This window comes from Aquarana catesbeiana, linkage group LG13, assembly GCF_042186555.1.
Source record: "Aquarana catesbeiana isolate 2022-GZ linkage group LG13, ASM4218655v1, whole genome shotgun sequence".
Taxonomy (NCBI): Eukaryota; Metazoa; Chordata; class Amphibia; order Anura; family Ranidae; genus Aquarana; species Aquarana catesbeiana.
The window spans coordinates 190,639,003-190,657,057 of record NC_133336.1 but is presented as its reverse complement, the minus strand read 5'-3'; the positions used below and the strand labels follow the sequence as shown (position 1 = coordinate 190,657,057).

Here is an 18,055-nt window from a genome sequence, read left to right as displayed (position 1 = left end):
AAACATTTTCAGTTTTTTTTTTTTTGTTTATTTAGCAAAAAAATAAAAACCCCACTGGTGATTAAATACCACCAAAACAAATCTCTAGTTGTGTGAACAAAATGATAAAAATTTAGTTTGGGTACAGTGTTGCATGACCGCGCGATTGTCATTTAAAGTGCGACAGCGCTGAAAATTGGCTTGGGCAGAAAGGGGGGTGAAAGTGCCCAGTATTGAAGTGGTTAAGAAATTTAGTATATAAACTTGTAGATTTAACATTAAAATAAAATTGACCAGAAATCGTTATTTATTTATTTATTTATTTATTTTTCTTTAAGTCAATGTGTGCATGGCCACCATGTGGAAGATCTGTAAACTCTCTAGAAGATCAGTTTTCAGACGTACATACAGTACTGTAGATGACGCCAGAATGTGGTTTATTTAACTAAGAATCATCACTTCCTCATAAGTACAAAAAAACCCCACATGATAATGTATCACAAAACAGGAAGGCTATAGGGTCATTGGCACATAGCCTCTCATCTCACTCGGTCAGAATTTCTTTTGCTGAGATGCCATTACTCGGGATAACAGGTTCCAGTCTTTATCAATATTTATTCATCTTTAAAGGAGATCAACATTAAAAAGATCTGTAGGATTTCCAGACATCTTATTACATGACCAGGTATGATATTTGTATGTGCATTGCTTACTCTGCTCACCCTAGATTCTGAGTATTTTGAGAATGGTATAGGATAGTAGTATAGAATAGTATTAGTACAGTGTAGTACAAAAGATCCTGTCTTTACCATTGTTATCAGAACAGAAAGTCATGAGAAATTCAAAATGTTTATGGTAACCACTGGAACATGTATCTATGTTTCCTAAAGTAGTTGTCCAATAAAGCCACAGAACACCCAGTAGAAAGTTGACACCAAGTGCCAAAACCTTGTCTGCCAGCGCTACCAATGAACTCTCTTTTCCCTCCTGCTCCTCCTCCTACTCCTTTTTATCTGTTAATTCAGCCAAAGCCCCGCAAATTGATAAGTCCACCGAATTATACGACAATATCATAGCAGAGAGAGGAGCAGGAGAATGACAGGTCCATGTCCACGGACACAGCCCACTCTACTCTATGGGCCCTCTGATCCAATCCGATTCACCCAGATGGAAAAGGGGCAGATCCGTTTCTATTTTTTTTAGGTAGGCAAGTGTAAACAGACACAAGTCCGTTTACATCTGCTGCTCCATAGAGGTGAATATTAAGTCCGATCGGGTCGGACCACTCATGTGAAAGGGGCCTAAGGCTGCTTTCACACTGATGCGCTGCGATTTGCCCAAGCCACGAGTGCAGTGCAGTGGACCTGTGGATTTTCTGCAGGTTAGCTGCACTTTGCCGTAAACTTTTCTTATATCCTGCAGGTGTGGCACACTTTCTGAAGGCGCAACAAACCCGCAGGTAATAACAGAAGTCTATGGCTCAATGCAGGTAACCTGCAGCTGCACTGCATCTGCGGATCAGTTTAAAAGCAGCCAAGTAACCACTGCAAAACAGATATATCCATATATACTGTGAATTTAGTAGTAAACTTATCTTTAATAACCGTCTTCCATTCTGGTATCGCTGGCTGTTGCTGTCTCAGGCGGAGTGCATTTGGTATCACTCCGCCTGTGACAGGAGCGGGCACTATACAGGAAGCATTGGCTTATGTGGCTCTGCTCCGCAGCCACTTGCTTCTACTACCAGCGGCTTCATTCACAAAACTGCTGCTCTGGGATAGTGGGTCAGCAACCCGTGATCTGGGCTTGCCAACCTGCCATTTTAGAGCAGGAGGTCGAGGGCCACATCAGAGGGCTGGTTGGGCACCCCTGACCTAGCCCATGCTTAGGTACTACCAAAACGAACAATCACATGATTTGGGAATGGGTGGGAAAATATTGCCCAACTACTCGGCCATCATCAGTGCCTGACCTCACAAATGCGCTTCTGGAAGAATGCTCAAACATACCCATAGACACACTCCTAAACCTTGTGGAAAGTCTTCCCAGAAGAGTTGAAGCTGTTATAGCTGCAAAGGGTGGGCCAACCCAATATTGAACCCTACGGACTAAAACTGGGATGTCATTAAAGTTTATGTGCTTATAAAGACAGGTGTCACAATACTTTTGGTAATATAGTGTATATATAATTTTAGAATTATGTTTTCCAAATAGAGTTGATCGAGAATTGTGGACAGAATTTCCTGGATTTGAATGGTCAAATCTAAATTTCCCTTTTGTGGGTTGGATTTCTGAGAGGCTTCTGGGGGAAAATTATTAAATTCTTTTTATTTCCCATACATCTGCTTCTGCTTTTGCCTGAGCCCAGTTCGCTTAAATGCCAGTGTCGTCAGGTCCCAGTAGTCTATCTTAACGTCCCTCCCTGGTTGAATGTTCAAAGGGAATTGTTTTGGCCGTTCTTTTTTTGACCTTTCATCTCATCAGGTTGCCAGGAGCTTCCCAAACCATTCTGCGCAACTTTGTATCATTTGCTTCTTTGTAATACATACTTTTTTGGATATGCGATGTGGAAGCATACCTGCCAACTTTTGGAGATATGAACGAGGGACACTTATTAGCAAAAGTATTACCACTACTATTCTACTATTCTTTTATATATGTTGTAAAGCGCTGCATAAACTGTCGGCGCTATATAAATCCTGTATAATAATAATAAAAATAATAAATATTGGCTCTTGGAATTTACAAATGCAGCCATTTAGAAATTGGATGAAAGGTTTAGCACTGGGAGAACACATTTTTAAAGATAAAAAGTGCATTTTCATACCTCCCAACTTTCTGAGATGGTAACAAGGCACACCTATTAACACAAGTATATAGGCATAAGATACACCCCTTGCCACTCCCCCTTTAAAGGAGAATTATACAAATAATGATTGGTTAAACCTGCAAGTACCATTTTTTTACTAGTACTATTCCTTTATACTGGCTTTTAAAATGAGCAATTTAGAATTTAATGAAAGGTTTAGCACAGTAAAACACCTTTTGATAGATAAAAAGTGCATTTTATATACAACTATATAGATCATTCCAAAATAAGGGAAAAATGAGGAGGAATGAGGGACAGAGGGACTTTGTTCAAAATCTGGGACAGTCCCTCAAAATCAGGGACAGTTAGGAGCATGGGCGGACTGACCATTGAGCCACTCGGGCACTGCCTGAGGGCCCTGGGTCACTAGGGGGCCCCATCAGGGTTGCCAGCCTCAGTAAAACCAGGGACAGTATGTAAAAATCTGTGTTTTTTTTTACATCTGTCTGTGTATACTGTGTGTACATGTATGTGTATACTGTGTAATTGTATACTGTGTGTGTGTATACTGTGTGGGCCCCATAATCTCTGATTGCCTGGGGGCCCCATAATCTCCTATTGCCCGGGGGCCCCATGAGTTATCAGTCCGCCCCTGGTTAGGAGATATGTGGAAGGACTGTCATGAGTTGCAGTTAGTTGGTTTTTTAATGTTGCAATTTTTCTTTATGAGTTAAAGATTGTAAAAACTGATCAGAATGATCTCAGCCCTTTTCTGAAGCCATTTTTACTTCCTTCCTCTTTAAGCTGTCTGCAGCTGAGCTCTCCATGCAACCTGCTTCATCATATCTATTAGGACCTGTTGGGCTCTGGCATTTATTCATCTCAAAACTGCTGTTCTCAGTCCTTGTAAATACAAAACAGCTCAATACGGCTTGACTTGATGTAAAGTAGGTCAGGTTCAGAAGGTGGTCAGATGTGAAGGACCTCAGGAGCATCTGAAAATGATTTTAAATGCAAACTGAAAGCACCCGAATGCATAATACATTTGTCTATATACAACACTGGTTTTATTTTTCTTCAGCACAGAACCAGCATTGTGTAATATGGGTGGAGCGATGTATGGACTGCAACTTCCATTTCAGATCATCCTCATCTGTAAGTATACAATTTCTCAATGCTCTCTCTGTAGTTTCCTACGTAGGTATTTTAATATATATTAATTGTATACGCTAAAATATAATTGTTTAGAATCATTAAAATATTTTTTTCATTATGAATTAAAGTATACATTTATTCCCCAAAGTAGCATTAACTTTAAAAATGATCATCAGTCTATTGACAAAGTGATAACACTCTTTTATTTCTTGAACTCTTCAGGTCATTGGACTTTACGTTAATAAAATAAAATAAAAATTAATTCTCAGCAATTACAGATTTGCTGATATGGGGAAATTCCAAACCACATGTCCTGTAGTTCTTCCTATGGTTTCTATTTTCTTTAACCTTATGGTAAAGCTCTTCCCATAAGAGGTAGATAGAGTTGGGATCTGGCAGTCATCCCGGCCAGTCCATCAAAGGCCATACTCCGTCCTCCTTCACTCATAGTTTGCCATAGCTGAGAAGTATATTTAACCACTTCATTCCCGGCGTATAGTCAAATGACATCCGCAGGTGGGATCTACCATCCTTGGCGGGCGCCATATGATGTCCACCACTTCTCGCCGGTATAGGGGGTGCGTGGGCCCGGCGCATCACTGAGGAGCCGATGCACGCGCCCGGGCCCGAGCCCGGGCACCCGCAATAGCTCCTGACAGAGCAGGAACGTGGATCTGTGTGTTTGCACACACAGATCCACGTTCTGTCAGGGGAGAGGAGACAGATTGTGTGTTCCTAGTTTATAGGAACACTGATCGGTCTCCTCCCCCAATTAGTCCCATCCCCCACAGTTAGAACACACAGTGAGGGAACACATTTAACCCCTTGACCGCCCCCTAGTGTTAACCCCTTCCCTGGCAGTGACATTTATACAGTAATCGGTGGCTATTTATAGCTCTGATCCCTGTATAAATGTCAATGGTTTCAAAAAAGTGTCCACTCTGTCCGCCGCAATGTCGCAGTCCCAATAAAAAATGCAGATCAACGCTATTACTAGTAAAAATACCAAAAATACTAAAAATGCCATAAATCAATAACCTATTTTGCAGGCGCTATAACTTTTGCACAAACCAATCAATATACGCTTTCAATATACGCTTATTACGATTTATTTTTTTTTACCGAAAACATGTAGAACAATATATGTCGTCCTAAACTGAGGAAAAAATTAGTTTTAAAAAAAAAATGGGATATTTATTATAGCAAAAAGTAAAAAATATTGTATTTTTTTTCAAAATTGTCGCTCTTTTTATGTTTCTAGCGCTAAAAATAAAAACCACAGAGGTGAGTAAATACCTCAAAAAAGCTCCATTTGTGGAAAAAAAGGACATCAATTTTGTTTGGGTACAACGTCGCATGACCGAGCAATTGTCAGTTAAAACAACGCAGTGCCGTATGCAAAAAATGGCCGGTCAGGAAGGGGGTAAATCCTTTTGGTGCTGAAGCGGTCTTACAAGCGCAATTTTTGGGGAAAAAATACACTTTTTTGCATTAAAAAATAAGACAACAGTAGTTATCCCAATTTTTTTTATATTGTGAAAGATAATGTTACACCGAATAAATTGATACCCAACACGTCATGCTTCAAAATTGCGCCTGCTCGGGGAAGTACGACAAAATTTGACCCTCAAAAATCTCCATAGGCCACGTTTAAAATTTTCTACAGGTTACCAGTTTTGATTAACAAAATAGGTCTTTTACTAGAATTATTACTCTCGCGCCAACAATCGTGGTGAAACCTCACATGTGTGGTTTGAACACTGTTTTCATATGCGGGCATGACTTAGGTATGCGTTCGCTTCTGCGGGCGAGCTCGGCGGGACGGGGCGCTTTAAATTATTAGACGTAGTGACGTTTGAGGTCGCTTCCGCCATCCAATATTATGGAGCCAAGTGGGGGCCATCTTTCCCTCACTCGGGAGAGGACCCAATCGGCTCCGCCGCTACCAACGGCTCTGGTAAGCGGCGGAGACCACGGGAGCGCGGTGGGAGGGGGGCCACCCCCTGATAAAAGTGATCTTGCAGCGAATCCGCCACGGAAACCACTTTTATCCGAAAGAGGACCGTCCGCCATTTAAAAATATACTGCGGTTATGACAGCTATCTGCTGCCATAACCCCGGTATTCTACGTCTGCAAGTTGATATAAAAAAATTGGATTAATAATTTTCATGTGTAAAATAAGAGAAATGCATTTTTGAAACCATTTTTGTCAATTTGTAAGCTTCCCCATTAGATAAAGAGGCAATTTATCATATAAGGATTGAGATGAAGACAAGGGAGGCAGGTTTGGGGAATTTGGATCTTTTTTTATCATATGCTCAGTTTTGAATTGGCCAGGTTTGTGAAACATTTATTTTAAATAAACCACAAGCCTCATTTATAACACTTTTTTCCCCTGTTCCTTTTAACAGCTCTGATCGGACAGCTAGGTAAGTTCACATCTTTCATAAATATATTGTTAGAAAATGTTGTATAACAACCTTATGTTTTTTCAGTGTTGGGGCGATACAATTGTATACATACAAAAGTTTTATAAAACAAAATTCTTAATGATTTCCATTAGCCTTGCCTATCCACCTCTCTGTGGATGTCTTTCTATGTGCAGGTGGCCATCTTGTAGACAGGTGCAGTTAGCCACCTTGCCACTAGGTGACTCTGTACCAAAATAGTGTCTGGTACAGCAGGCAGTGAAAGTAGGTTTTAGGACCCTTTTAAGTAGAGCTCTCCCATAAGTGATGTCAGGGGTGAGTTAGCACCCACATATAGGCTAGGTGGGGAGGAGGCACAGATGCATGGGAGCTAAACACCCCATACCTGTGAGCATGTAACTAACACACGTAGGCTCTGTACTGGGCAGGAGGCTGGGTGGAGTGGACCTATACGCAGGAGGAGTTGGCTGTAGACATTCTGATCCTTAAAGTGGTGGGGGCTAGGGCAGATTCCAAAAGACCTTTTGGGCCAGGCTGGAGATCCATGTATGAGGCTGCTTCCCTGGAAGGTTCCTGGGAGAGGTGTATCCAGCTAGGAGATGTAAAGAATAAAAAGCTGCTCTTACCCTGAAATAAGTCAATGCAATCCCCGTGTTAGAAATCAACACACTAATTCATAAAGCTTATACAAACTATTGATACATATAAACAATTCTTAGAAGTGCAAATGTCCATAAAGTGAAGTACTCAGTATTAAAGTACAATGGTGCAAATAAATGTGCAATACACTTTAAAATTCCTTTAAAATAACATGACCTGCGCTCTGTGTGTGCTCCACTCTGACCGATTCCACTTGTGTCACCACCAGTATCCCCTCCAGGGACTGAACTCCCGGATGGTTGTTGACCCCCTGAACATATGTTTAGGAAGATCAATACAGGCTTTTTGTCACAGACCCACTGTGCTGATTATGCCGTCAACCAGGGAAACTCCATATGTTCATCCCATGCACCAATAGGAAAGAATTCTCATAGCATAAAACTGTTTAATAAAATCTCTCAAATAAAACATAAAATGCACTCACAAATAAAGTGCCTCTCCTGGCAACTGAAAAGATCCACCAAATGCTTTTATTGGATGCCACCCATCCAATCCGCATAGGAGCTAAAGTGCGTTCCAAATAGCAGAAATTACGTAACAGGAAGATCCCACCCCTAAGTGTTTCATCATATGACGTCATCAGGAGGCGTGGCTACGGCCATCCATCCCGCTGAATATATATACCACCAATTAAATTAAGCAAAATTATTCAGAATGTAACCCCTCTTGTTGCTATATATATATATATATATGCTATCAGCAGATGGTTCTTCTTACACAGTGAAAAACATTAGAAAGAAAACACATTTTCTTCATCTTCATTGTAATCCACTGGTGTTGGTATCTCGTTCCCCCCATCTTGTGGTAAAACACCATATTGCATATATTCATAATATGCACCATCTTCTCTTATCTAAAACTAATTTTCTTTCAATCTTAGTTTATTTCAAAAGCAAGAACACAAAGAATATAACAGAAAAATACAGTTCTTTACAGTATAACATCACAGATAGTATATATAGATTAGCGAGGTGTACCTTAACCATGTATATACAGGAGTGATCATTTTAATATGCATCTTTAGGTGAACTACTGGTATATCATATTGTATATTGAAATCTTTGATATAGGAGAAGAATAATATGCGAGTGGGAGCCAACATATATTGAACCTTGTGGTTTCGCAGGTTGGTGTTATCTGAGGGTTCCCTCTCAACGAAATAGAATGCTGTAGGGATCTTTTATTCACCTATTATAGATAATCAAATTATTTAACTATTCCGAGGATATGCTCTTTAACTATACGTGTGAGTGATTGGTTCAGAACTTAACAAAGGGGAAAAAGAAGAAGTCAGAAATAAGATCGTGAGTAGAAGTAAGGGATGGTACCTGAGGTACTAGGCACTCCAGCATGGCTAATCGGCGGATAAGGGTGGGATATCTCTGACCCATAGGGAGAATTCATCAGAATAGCGAAACATTGACCACGAGGCCCAGGTGGTGGAAAACTGTTCCTCCTTCCCCGCCTCCTGCGCCAACAGACGCTCCAGATCCTTTATCTGGTCCACTTCAACGGCCCATTCTCCCAAGGAAGGCACATCTGTCATTTTCCAATGTCGGGGGATCACTGTCCTAACTGCTGCCAGAAAGTGGCGGAGTACATCTTTTATAATCGACTTGAGGGGGCCCGGGAGTATAGATAATAGGGCTATCTCTGGTGTGGGCTTGAATGATGTCACCATCAGCCTGCTGTAAAGAGCAAAGACCTTTTGCCATAGTTTCCAGATTGGAGGGCAAGCCCACCAGATGTGAAGCATTGTCCCGCTAGAGGACAGGCATCTCCAACACACGCCTGTCAAAGAGGGGTTAAACCGTTTAATATCCACTGGGAGTATAGATAATAGGACTATCTCTGGTGTGGGCTTGAATGATGTCACCATCAGCCTGCTGTAAAGAGCAAAGACCTTTTGCCATAGTTTCCAGATTGGAGGGCAAGCCCACCAGATGTGAAGCATTGTCCCGCTAGAGGACAGGCATCTCCAACACACGCCTGTCAAAGAGGGGTTAAACCGTTTAATATCCACTGGGAGTATAGATAATAGGGCTATCTCTGGTGTGGGCTTGAATGATGTCACCATCAGCCTGCTGTAAAGAGCAAAGACCTTTTGCCATAGTTTCCAGATTGGAGGGCAAGCCCACCAGATGTGAAGCATTGTCCCGCTAGAGGACAGGCATCTCCAACACACGCCTGTCAAAGAGGGGTTAAACCGTTTAATATCCACTGGGCATCTGTACCACCTCGTTAATAGTTTAAACCCTTTTTCTTGGTTCTTAGTTGCCAGGGAAATCCTATGCGTTAGGATAAAGCTTTTTTGCCAATCAGTGGGGGAGATGGAGTGTTGCAGCTCCGCTTCCCATTTCTGTGTATATGTTGGAAGGTCAGGGGCGTAGTCGTTCAGTAGTAGGGAATACAACAGTGATACTACATGTATTGGTGGGTCCGGTTGTAAAAGCAGCTCCTCAAAGTCTGATGGGTCGGCCAGTATCTCTGAGATGAAGGAGAAAGTACGTATGTATGACATTATTTGACCCCTTTGTAACCACATTGTTGAGGGCCCTAAGTCCGTCCAAGAGGGTATGTCTGTTCTCAAAGATGGGTCAGCGCGTAAGACCTGTGCTAAACGTCTATGGCTATCCCTACTCCAGGGTCCAAATCTCAACTTATTTGCTGCTGGGGGGAAAGCCGGAGTCCCAAAGAGAGTGGTCATTGCGCCCTGGATTTTAGACAACTTACTCGCTGAGATCATGCGGTCCCAAATCTGGAGAGTTTGACGAGTAAGGGCAGTAGAAAGTAAGCTGTCCCCACGCCGAGCCGTAGGGGTCCACGGCAGGGCGCAAAAATCAACCTCATTAAGATATTTCTCTAATTGAACCCAAAGTTTGGAGGAAGAGTGATGGAACCAATCTACTATACGCACGAGTACCGCTGCCTTATGGTATATAGAGGCATCTGGGACCCCCGCACCCCCCCTGACCTTCGGGAGAATCATTTTGAAGAACGAGGTGGGGATATGGATAGGAATCGTCTGAAAAAGGTATAGGAATCGAGGGAGAACATCCATCTTCAAGACATTCACCCTACCCAACCAGGAGAGCTGTTTAGAGGCATATGTGGTCAGATCCGCTTGAGTTCTAGTAAGTAAAGGGGTGAAGTTGCTGGAGAATAGTTGAGATGCGACTGTTGGAATATGGATTCCTAGATAGCGGATAGATGTGGAGCTTGTTTTAAAAGGGAAGGAAGTCGTGAGCTGTTGTAGAGCCGCTGTTGAGAGTGAAATGTTGAGGATTTCTGACTTATTAAGATTAACTTTAAAGTTACTAACCTCACCATACCTCTGAAACTCCTGCATAATGGAGGGTAGGGAAACTTGCGGTTGGGTTACGAATATGAGTAGGTCCTGATACTAATTTTCAATTAAAAATTATATTTAAAAAATCTAAACATTGTCATTGGGGGAATGCTCACAGGTGTGAGGCTGTAAGTGTTCATGGGCTCCTCCCTGAGCTAACATGCAGACGTCTGACTCTGAGCTCATGTGAATATGTCTAAGCCCTGAAAAAGCAGACCTACCCGGAAGAAACTGCTGATTTCTCCATTGCGCTCCAGACATTCATCGCTCAGCTGGCTGACTGAGGGTCGGCTGGCGTCTCTCTATGCTCGGAGGGGGGCAGCGGCAGTGAGCAGTCTAGCAAGCGGCTGTGATAGGTGGATCGAGAGCCGCTACTGTGTGCTGTTGTGTGCCAGGCTGGTGAGAGGACGGGGAGGAAAAGCCCGGACCCCCGGAGGACGGGTGAACTACCAACAAATAGCAGTATGAGGGAAACAGAATGGCGGCTCCTGCATAAGCCCTGAGAAGCCATACACCGCTCAGAGACGCCCAGGAGGTGAATCGTGGAAGGATGAAGTGCATGGATATTCCTGAAAACCGGGTAGGATCAGCCAAATTAACACCTTAAATGTGCACTTATACACATATCTTGTACCTGAAAGTATAGAGCACTTATATATTTTGTACTGGAAAGTATAGAGCTGATAAAGAAGCTGGTCAGGTAGAGTAGGATCAGAGGGACAAGGACTATTAATATAACTGAAAAACTGTCTGCTCTGATCCTCTCTGACCTATAGCATCACAAGGTGAAAGATTCTGGATGAGCTTTGATGGACTGAGAAAATGATTTACTAGAATGTTTTAAAAGACTTTATTTGCCCACTCTTCAGTTAACCTCACAAGAAATCTCCTCTTTCCTCCCCTTTGAGAGGACCTTTGAGAGGATCTGTATAAGGAAAAAGGCTAAACGCATATACCCTGCAGTCTCACAAGGGCATCTCCACATATACCCCCCTGCAAAACTGAAAAGGGGGGAACATCCCACTGAGAACAGGTAGAAGCTGGTCAGGTAGAGTAGGATCAGAGGGACAAGGACTATTAATATAACTGAAAAACTGTCTGCTCTGATCCTCTCTGACCTATAGCATCACAAGGTGAAAGATTCTGGATGAGCTTTGATGGACTGAGAAAATGATTTACTAGAATGTTTTAAAAGACTTTATTTGCCCACTCTCCAGTTAACCCCACAAGAAATCTCCTCTTTCCTCCCCTTTGAGAGGACCTGTATAAGGAAAAAGGCTAAACGCATATACCCTGCAGTCTCACAAGGGCATCTCCACATATACCCCCCTGCAAAACTGAAAAGGGGAGAACATCCCACTGTGAACAGGAGTAATCGGTACTGATCCATATTGTACTTTGGGGATCTTCCCCTCCCCCAAAAGGTCAGAGGACTGTAAAATACATAGCTTTATAAGACTCGGAGTGAGTCAGGAGGGATAAGACTTTATCTCTCCCCACGTGCAGAGCAGAGATTCCATCTGGGGGGCTGGAAGAGAGAGGTGGAGGGACAATAGAGACTAAGCAAGATGCCGGGAAGCAAATGGAAGCAAATGGAACGTAAGTCGCTAACATCAGGACGCGGTGCACAAGTGGCTGGACGAAATTACATAGAGCAAGGAAGGGGGTCCCTGACAATAGGGCGAGGGAGGAAGCTACCTGAGAGAAATATCCCTAATACTAAGCAACACTCCCCAAGCATGGGAAAAGTTATAATAGGAGGGGGACAAGATAGTCTGGGACTTGAAGTGGAGATGCTTGATATGGAAAGGATGGAAAAAGATCAAGGAAAGGGCGAGAATAGAGAAGGAGACACACAGAAAGGGGACACTTTGATGGTGGAACACAACCCCCCTGAACCCGTAAATAGTAAGATTCTAGATGCTTCACCCCTCAAGGAAAACTCGGCTATGATAGAGAGAGGAACTCCACCTCTGGAGGGAGAATCAGTAACAAAAGAGGAAAAGCAAGCATTGGCAGGCCGCGGCTACTCTACAGACCCCCCGTGGGAAAAAAGGGAGATACGGTCCCCGGCTCGGGGGGAGAGGCGGGGGAAGCCGAGAAAGAAATTAAGGAAATTAAAGATCTACTAAGGGCCCTCCCTACAAAGACTGATATCCAGCAACTAATCAGCACAGTGGAGCAGGCTTTCCAGCAGGCGGTAGAGGACCTAAAAGAAGATACAAAGGCACTAGAGCATAGGGTGGAAAGCTTGGAAGATTACTATGAGGCAAAGATACAGGCAGTGACGGAGGTCCAGGACTCGATCAAGGAGCATGAGGATGTCCTAAATCTATATAAGGATCAGCTCGATGATTACGAGAACAGAGACAGAAGGCAGAATATCCGCATAAAAGGGCTATCTGAAACAATTCAAACAACTGATTTAACCTCAGTGGCCCAAAAAGTTTTCTGTCAAATTATGGGGACCTCCATACCTGAAAGTATTGAGATAGATCAGATTCACCATGTCCCCACATACTCCACTCAGAACAGGGAGAAAGCTAGGGACGTTATATGTAGATTACATAAGTACACAATAAAGGAAACCATAATGAGAATGGCCCGCAGTAGCCCTGAAATCCTATTTGATGGCATGACTCTATCACTATATCCAGACCTAACACGCAGGACTCTGTTCCAACGGCGAGCTGTCCGGCCTCTGCTTGAAGCCCTGCGTTTAAAGGAGTTTTATTATCTGTGGGGATTCCCATTTAGCTTGACAGCGTCAAGAAATGGTAGAACAGCAACTCTACGTACGAAGGACGATCTACAGTCGTTTGTGGAAACACTGGACCTCCCGGCAGTAGACTTCACAGACTGGAGGACTCAAAAAAAGGGGACTCTCCTACAGCGGCCCGAACAATGGCACCAAGTCTCCCCTAAGGCCCAAAGTAGAAACCGCTATGGAAGGCATGACCCCGCTTAGGAAAAGGAAGAGAAGGGGGAAGAGAAGGAATAAGAAAGGAGAAGAAAAGAGAAAAAAGAAGATTAGAAGATAACCTAATTGTATAAAGTATACGGAACTCAATGCTAAGTGAACGGGTTTAAGGAATGGGATGAGGAGTGACACTTAATATATAAGATAGGTGTAATAGGTGATACGAAGGTGATAGGTAAAGGTGGAGGAAATTAGCCATTACTGTAAGAGTGAAGAGGGGAACATACGCAGATCTTTGGAGGGTAAGACATAGTATAGGAAGCAGCTACAAAGAAACCACTAAAATTAAAGAGAAGGAAGAGAGAGGGAAGAGATGGGAAAATAGAAGGAAAAAGGAAAAAAGGATTTTTAGTTGATATAGTTAAGATTTAGACACAGGGAGAATATAAGAAAGAGAGTTCGGGGAGGAGGGAATTAGAAGGTGACCCATAGGGTTATATTGTTCCATTAGGTAGGTCCCGATATAATGGGACTGGTTGAACTGGTACTAGTGAGGGGATGGAGGGGATCTGGCACAGGGGGTGTGCCCGGACCCCTCCACCAGTTAGATAAGATACTCCGAATGGGGAGATACTTTTGGAATGTCTGGGGGGAGTGGGGTGGAAGGGTGGGTTGGAATTTTTCTGGGTTTTTTTCTCTTTTTTTTTTTTTTTTTGTTTTGTTTTGTTTTGTTTCCTCCAGGCAAATGGCAAATATGGTATTGGCTCCCTTTTTTTGGTTTCTCTTGAAGGATGGCTGCACCATTAAGGATTGTATCCTATAATGTGAAGGGACTGGGCTCACAACATAAAAGGGGCCAACTTTGGCATGAATTACAACATTATGCAGCGGACATAGCATTTCTTCAAGAAACGCACTTTAGGGAGAGATAAATACCTAACCTACCGAGACATATGTTCAGCCATTGGTATCATGCAGTATCACCGATTGCAAGGGCAAGAGGGGTCACAATAGCATTTAGAAAAACTTGCCCATGGGTATTAACGTCTGTTCAAACAGACAGAGAAGGTCGTTTCTTATTTGTCAAGGGGGCAATATATGGCCAGCGATATACATTTGCTGCTATTTATGCTCCAAATATGGGAACAATTACATTTCTTGTCGAAATGCTGAGGACGCTGGAGAAATTCAGGGAAGGATGTCTGATCCTGGGTGGAGACATCAACATGGTACTAGACCCGGGTCTAGACACAACATCAGGGAAAACCTCCATATCTTTTAGAGCCCTAAAATATTTAAAACAACGCCTACGCACCCAACATCTGGTTGATAGCTGGCGGGCATTGCATAATGAAGCAAAAGATTATAGCTATTACTCTACAGCACATAAAATGTATTCGCGTATTGATGTATTCATGGTAGATCAATTCTATCTGAAGAGTGTCCGGGATTGTACTATTGAAGCTATAACTATCTCGGATCACGCCCCAATAACGTTAACATTCTTCCCGAACCAGACAGGGCATATAGAACGAACCTGGCGATTGAACGAATCGCTACTGGATAACAAAAAGATAACTGAAGAGTTAATAGTAAAAATACGGGAATATTTTGAAAGGAATACGCCAGGAGAGGTGTCTGAGCAGTCAGTGTGGGAAGCTCATAAATCAGTTATAAGGGGAGAATTAATAGCCTATGGAGCCTATATTAAGAAAGAAAGGAAAAGGGAAGTAACAGAGCTATTGGAGAAAATTAACATATTAGAGACTAAACATAAAAAAAAACTTAGATCCCTCAGATATCCAAAAACAAGGTCACCTTCGAACAGAACTTGCACAATGTCTGGATCGTAAAATAAACAATAAATATAGATATTTTGCCCATAGGTTCTATGAGCAAGGTAACAAATGCGGGAGACTATTAGCTAAACAACTTAAAAAGCAGCAAGATTCTAGACATGTTCATAATCTATTAATTCATAACAGGAAAGTAGTGGAAACACAGGCCATAGCGAAAGAATTTCATAAATTCTACCAGACCCTATATAACATTCAGACACCGGAGACAGCTCAATTAGGAAATAAAGAAGATCAAAGAAGGGAGGAAACACGAGAATATATCAGGGAATCATCCATGCCAACCATATCTGAGATGATTACGACGGAAATGGACCAGCCAATTACGGTGAATGAGTTGAGCAGAGCAATAGCGGCCCTACCAGCAGGGAAAAAGTCCTGGCCCGGATGGCCTGACAAATGCTTACTATAAAAAATTCTCTTCAGAGTTGATAAAACCGCTATGTAACTATTTTAACTCTATTAATGCAGTTAATTCTTTGCCCCCAGAAGCCCTGGTGGCGTATATAACCATAATCCCCAAAGAGGGAAAGACCCTCAATACTGCGCCAATTATCGTCCTATTTCTCTGCTCAACTCAGACACTAAATTGCTTGCCAAAATTTTAGCTATGAGATTGCAAGAACATATAGGGGATTTGGTGCACCCTGACCAGACAGGTTTTGTAAAAGGACGTGAGGCAAGGGATAATACCATCTGGGCACTTCATCTGCTCCACTGGATACAATACGGTCCAGAGAAAGCCCCAAGGATCGTACTATCGATGGACACAGAAAAAGCTTTCGATAGGGTGAATTGGGGCTTTATGAAAGAAGTTCTGAAGGGAGCGGGTCTAGGTGACCGTATGATGGGATGGATAATGGCCCTTTACGCAGATCCAAGAGCAAGAGTTAAAGTGAATGGTACAATCTCGGACTATCTCAACATACAAAACGGAACAAGGCAGGGGTGCCCACTTTCCCCGCTAATATTTACTATAATGTTAGAACCATTTCTCTGTAAGATTAGAGGTAATGGGGAGATAAAGGGAATAGGCGTGGGGGGCGTGGAGCATAAGGTATCAGCCTATGCTGATGATTTGCTGTTTTACCTCTCAGCACCTCAGACTTCCCTAGTGTTACTCATGCAGGAAGTAGGTAAATATGGTAGGCTATCTAATTTTAAAATCAATTATGAAAAATCAATACTTCTTCCCAGTCATGTCCCTCAAGAGATGGCAGAGATATTGAAGAGGGAATACCCCTTTGTGTGGAAGAAAGATTCACTGTTTTACTTAGGGATTCATGTCACCTCAGATCAAAAAATGTTGTATGATCTTAGTTATACTCCCCTAATAGCCGGGTTAAGGGAGGACTTAAAGAAATGGACAGGACAATATTTAACATGGTTTGGAAGAGTGAGTACCATTAAGATGTGTATACTACCTAGAATTATTTATATGTTACATACAGTTCCGATTAAGTTACCAGGAATCTTTTTTAAACAGATACGGAAGGCTTTTACAGCATTTGTGTGGAATAATAAAAGACCAAGGCTGACATATGACATCCTGTGTAGAAGTAAGGCTGAAGGAGGATTGGGCCTTCCTGATATATCAACATACTATAAGGCAATGTCGCTGGTCCGTATTTTGAATTGGTGTCATGATTCCCCTAGTAAAATGTGGGTCCCATTAGAGAAAGCTATAGCGGGGAGGAACCTGGCAGGAGCTCCCTGGATTCCGAATACGGAAAGAGGACTCTCGAAATGGACATCCCCCCTGACCTGGAACGCACTGATAACATGGGATAATCTAAATAAAACAGGAGAGTACTCCCCCCGGGTGTCCCCCTTAGCTCCACTGGAGGGTTTCCCATGGTTCCCACCGGGGGAGGGAGGAGGATTCCTGGGGGCATGGGGGAGGGACAGAGATGTCACCTGTGGCAAGTTTGCCCCACGGGGGACCTTAGCAACTTATTCAGAGCTGGTTACAGCACTAGGGAATATATCTATAACAGGATGGAGATACAATCAAATGAAAAGTTTTTTCAAAAAAATGAAACCCCTTCTGAGACCATTAAATACAATAACTAGGTTTGAGAGCTGGTGTGTACACCTGGGGGAAGGCAGACATATGTTTTCCCAGATGTACAGCCTGATACTTAGTACCCAAAAGAAAACAATCCCATACTTTGTCAGGGAATGGGAAAGAGAACTAAATAAAGTACTATCAGACGAACAAATTAAAAAAATGATCCAATCAACTTATTCAACATCCATAAGCTCGTATTCTCAGAAAATGGCCTAAAAATTTTTGACAAGGTGGTATAGGACACCAGCAAGATTAAATAGGATATATCCAACAGCAGATGCCCGATGCTGGAGAGGGTGCGAGCAAAGGGGTACATTTCTTCACCTGTGGTGGGAATGCCCCAGGATTAAGGAATTCTGGGAAGCAGTTGCACCATGGATCAAGAGGTTAGCCCCTAGATCTATTAGATCTATAGAGTGTACACCTTTGGACTTCTTATTTTATGGAACAACTGGCACAATCAAGGCCTATAGGAGGAGCATTACACCACATTTACTAAATGCAGCCAAAGTATTAATTCCAAGATTTTGGAAGCAGATTACCTGCCCAACATTAGAGGATTGGAAAAGGGAGGTCAATCGGACAATGGAAGCGGAAAGATGGATTCATGTAGTTAAAGACAAAAAAGGGGAATTTGAGGACATAGTGTGTACAGTGTGTACAGGGAATAGATTAAGAGGAAAATATGAAACGAGAAGGTGCAGGGAGCCAGGGCCATATAAATACCTTGGATTAGTTGCATAGGGGTTTAGCCAGGGAGGAACAGGAAGGAATTGGGGTTTTCTTATATTTTAATTTATTTATTTATTTATTTTTTTGTTTAGAC

The 18,055-nt window shown here is 42.5% G+C and overlaps 1 protein-coding gene across 1 annotated transcript in view; it reads left to right on the top strand.

Annotated features, from left to right (window-relative positions):
- Window positions 1–482: 482 nt before the first annotated feature.
- Window positions 483–18,055, top strand: part of LOC141116635 (high affinity immunoglobulin epsilon receptor subunit alpha-like) — a 46,732-nt gene continuing 29,159 nt past the window's right edge. The window contains exons 1-3 of the mRNA XM_073609026.1: window positions 483–664; window positions 3,870–3,943; window positions 6,356–6,373. Coding sequence (XP_073465127.1) covers window positions 657–664; window positions 3,870–3,943; window positions 6,356–6,373 — 100 coding nt within the window. The 5' untranslated portion in view covers window positions 483–656. The remainder of the gene's footprint in view (window positions 665–3,869; window positions 3,944–6,355; window positions 6,374–18,055) is intronic.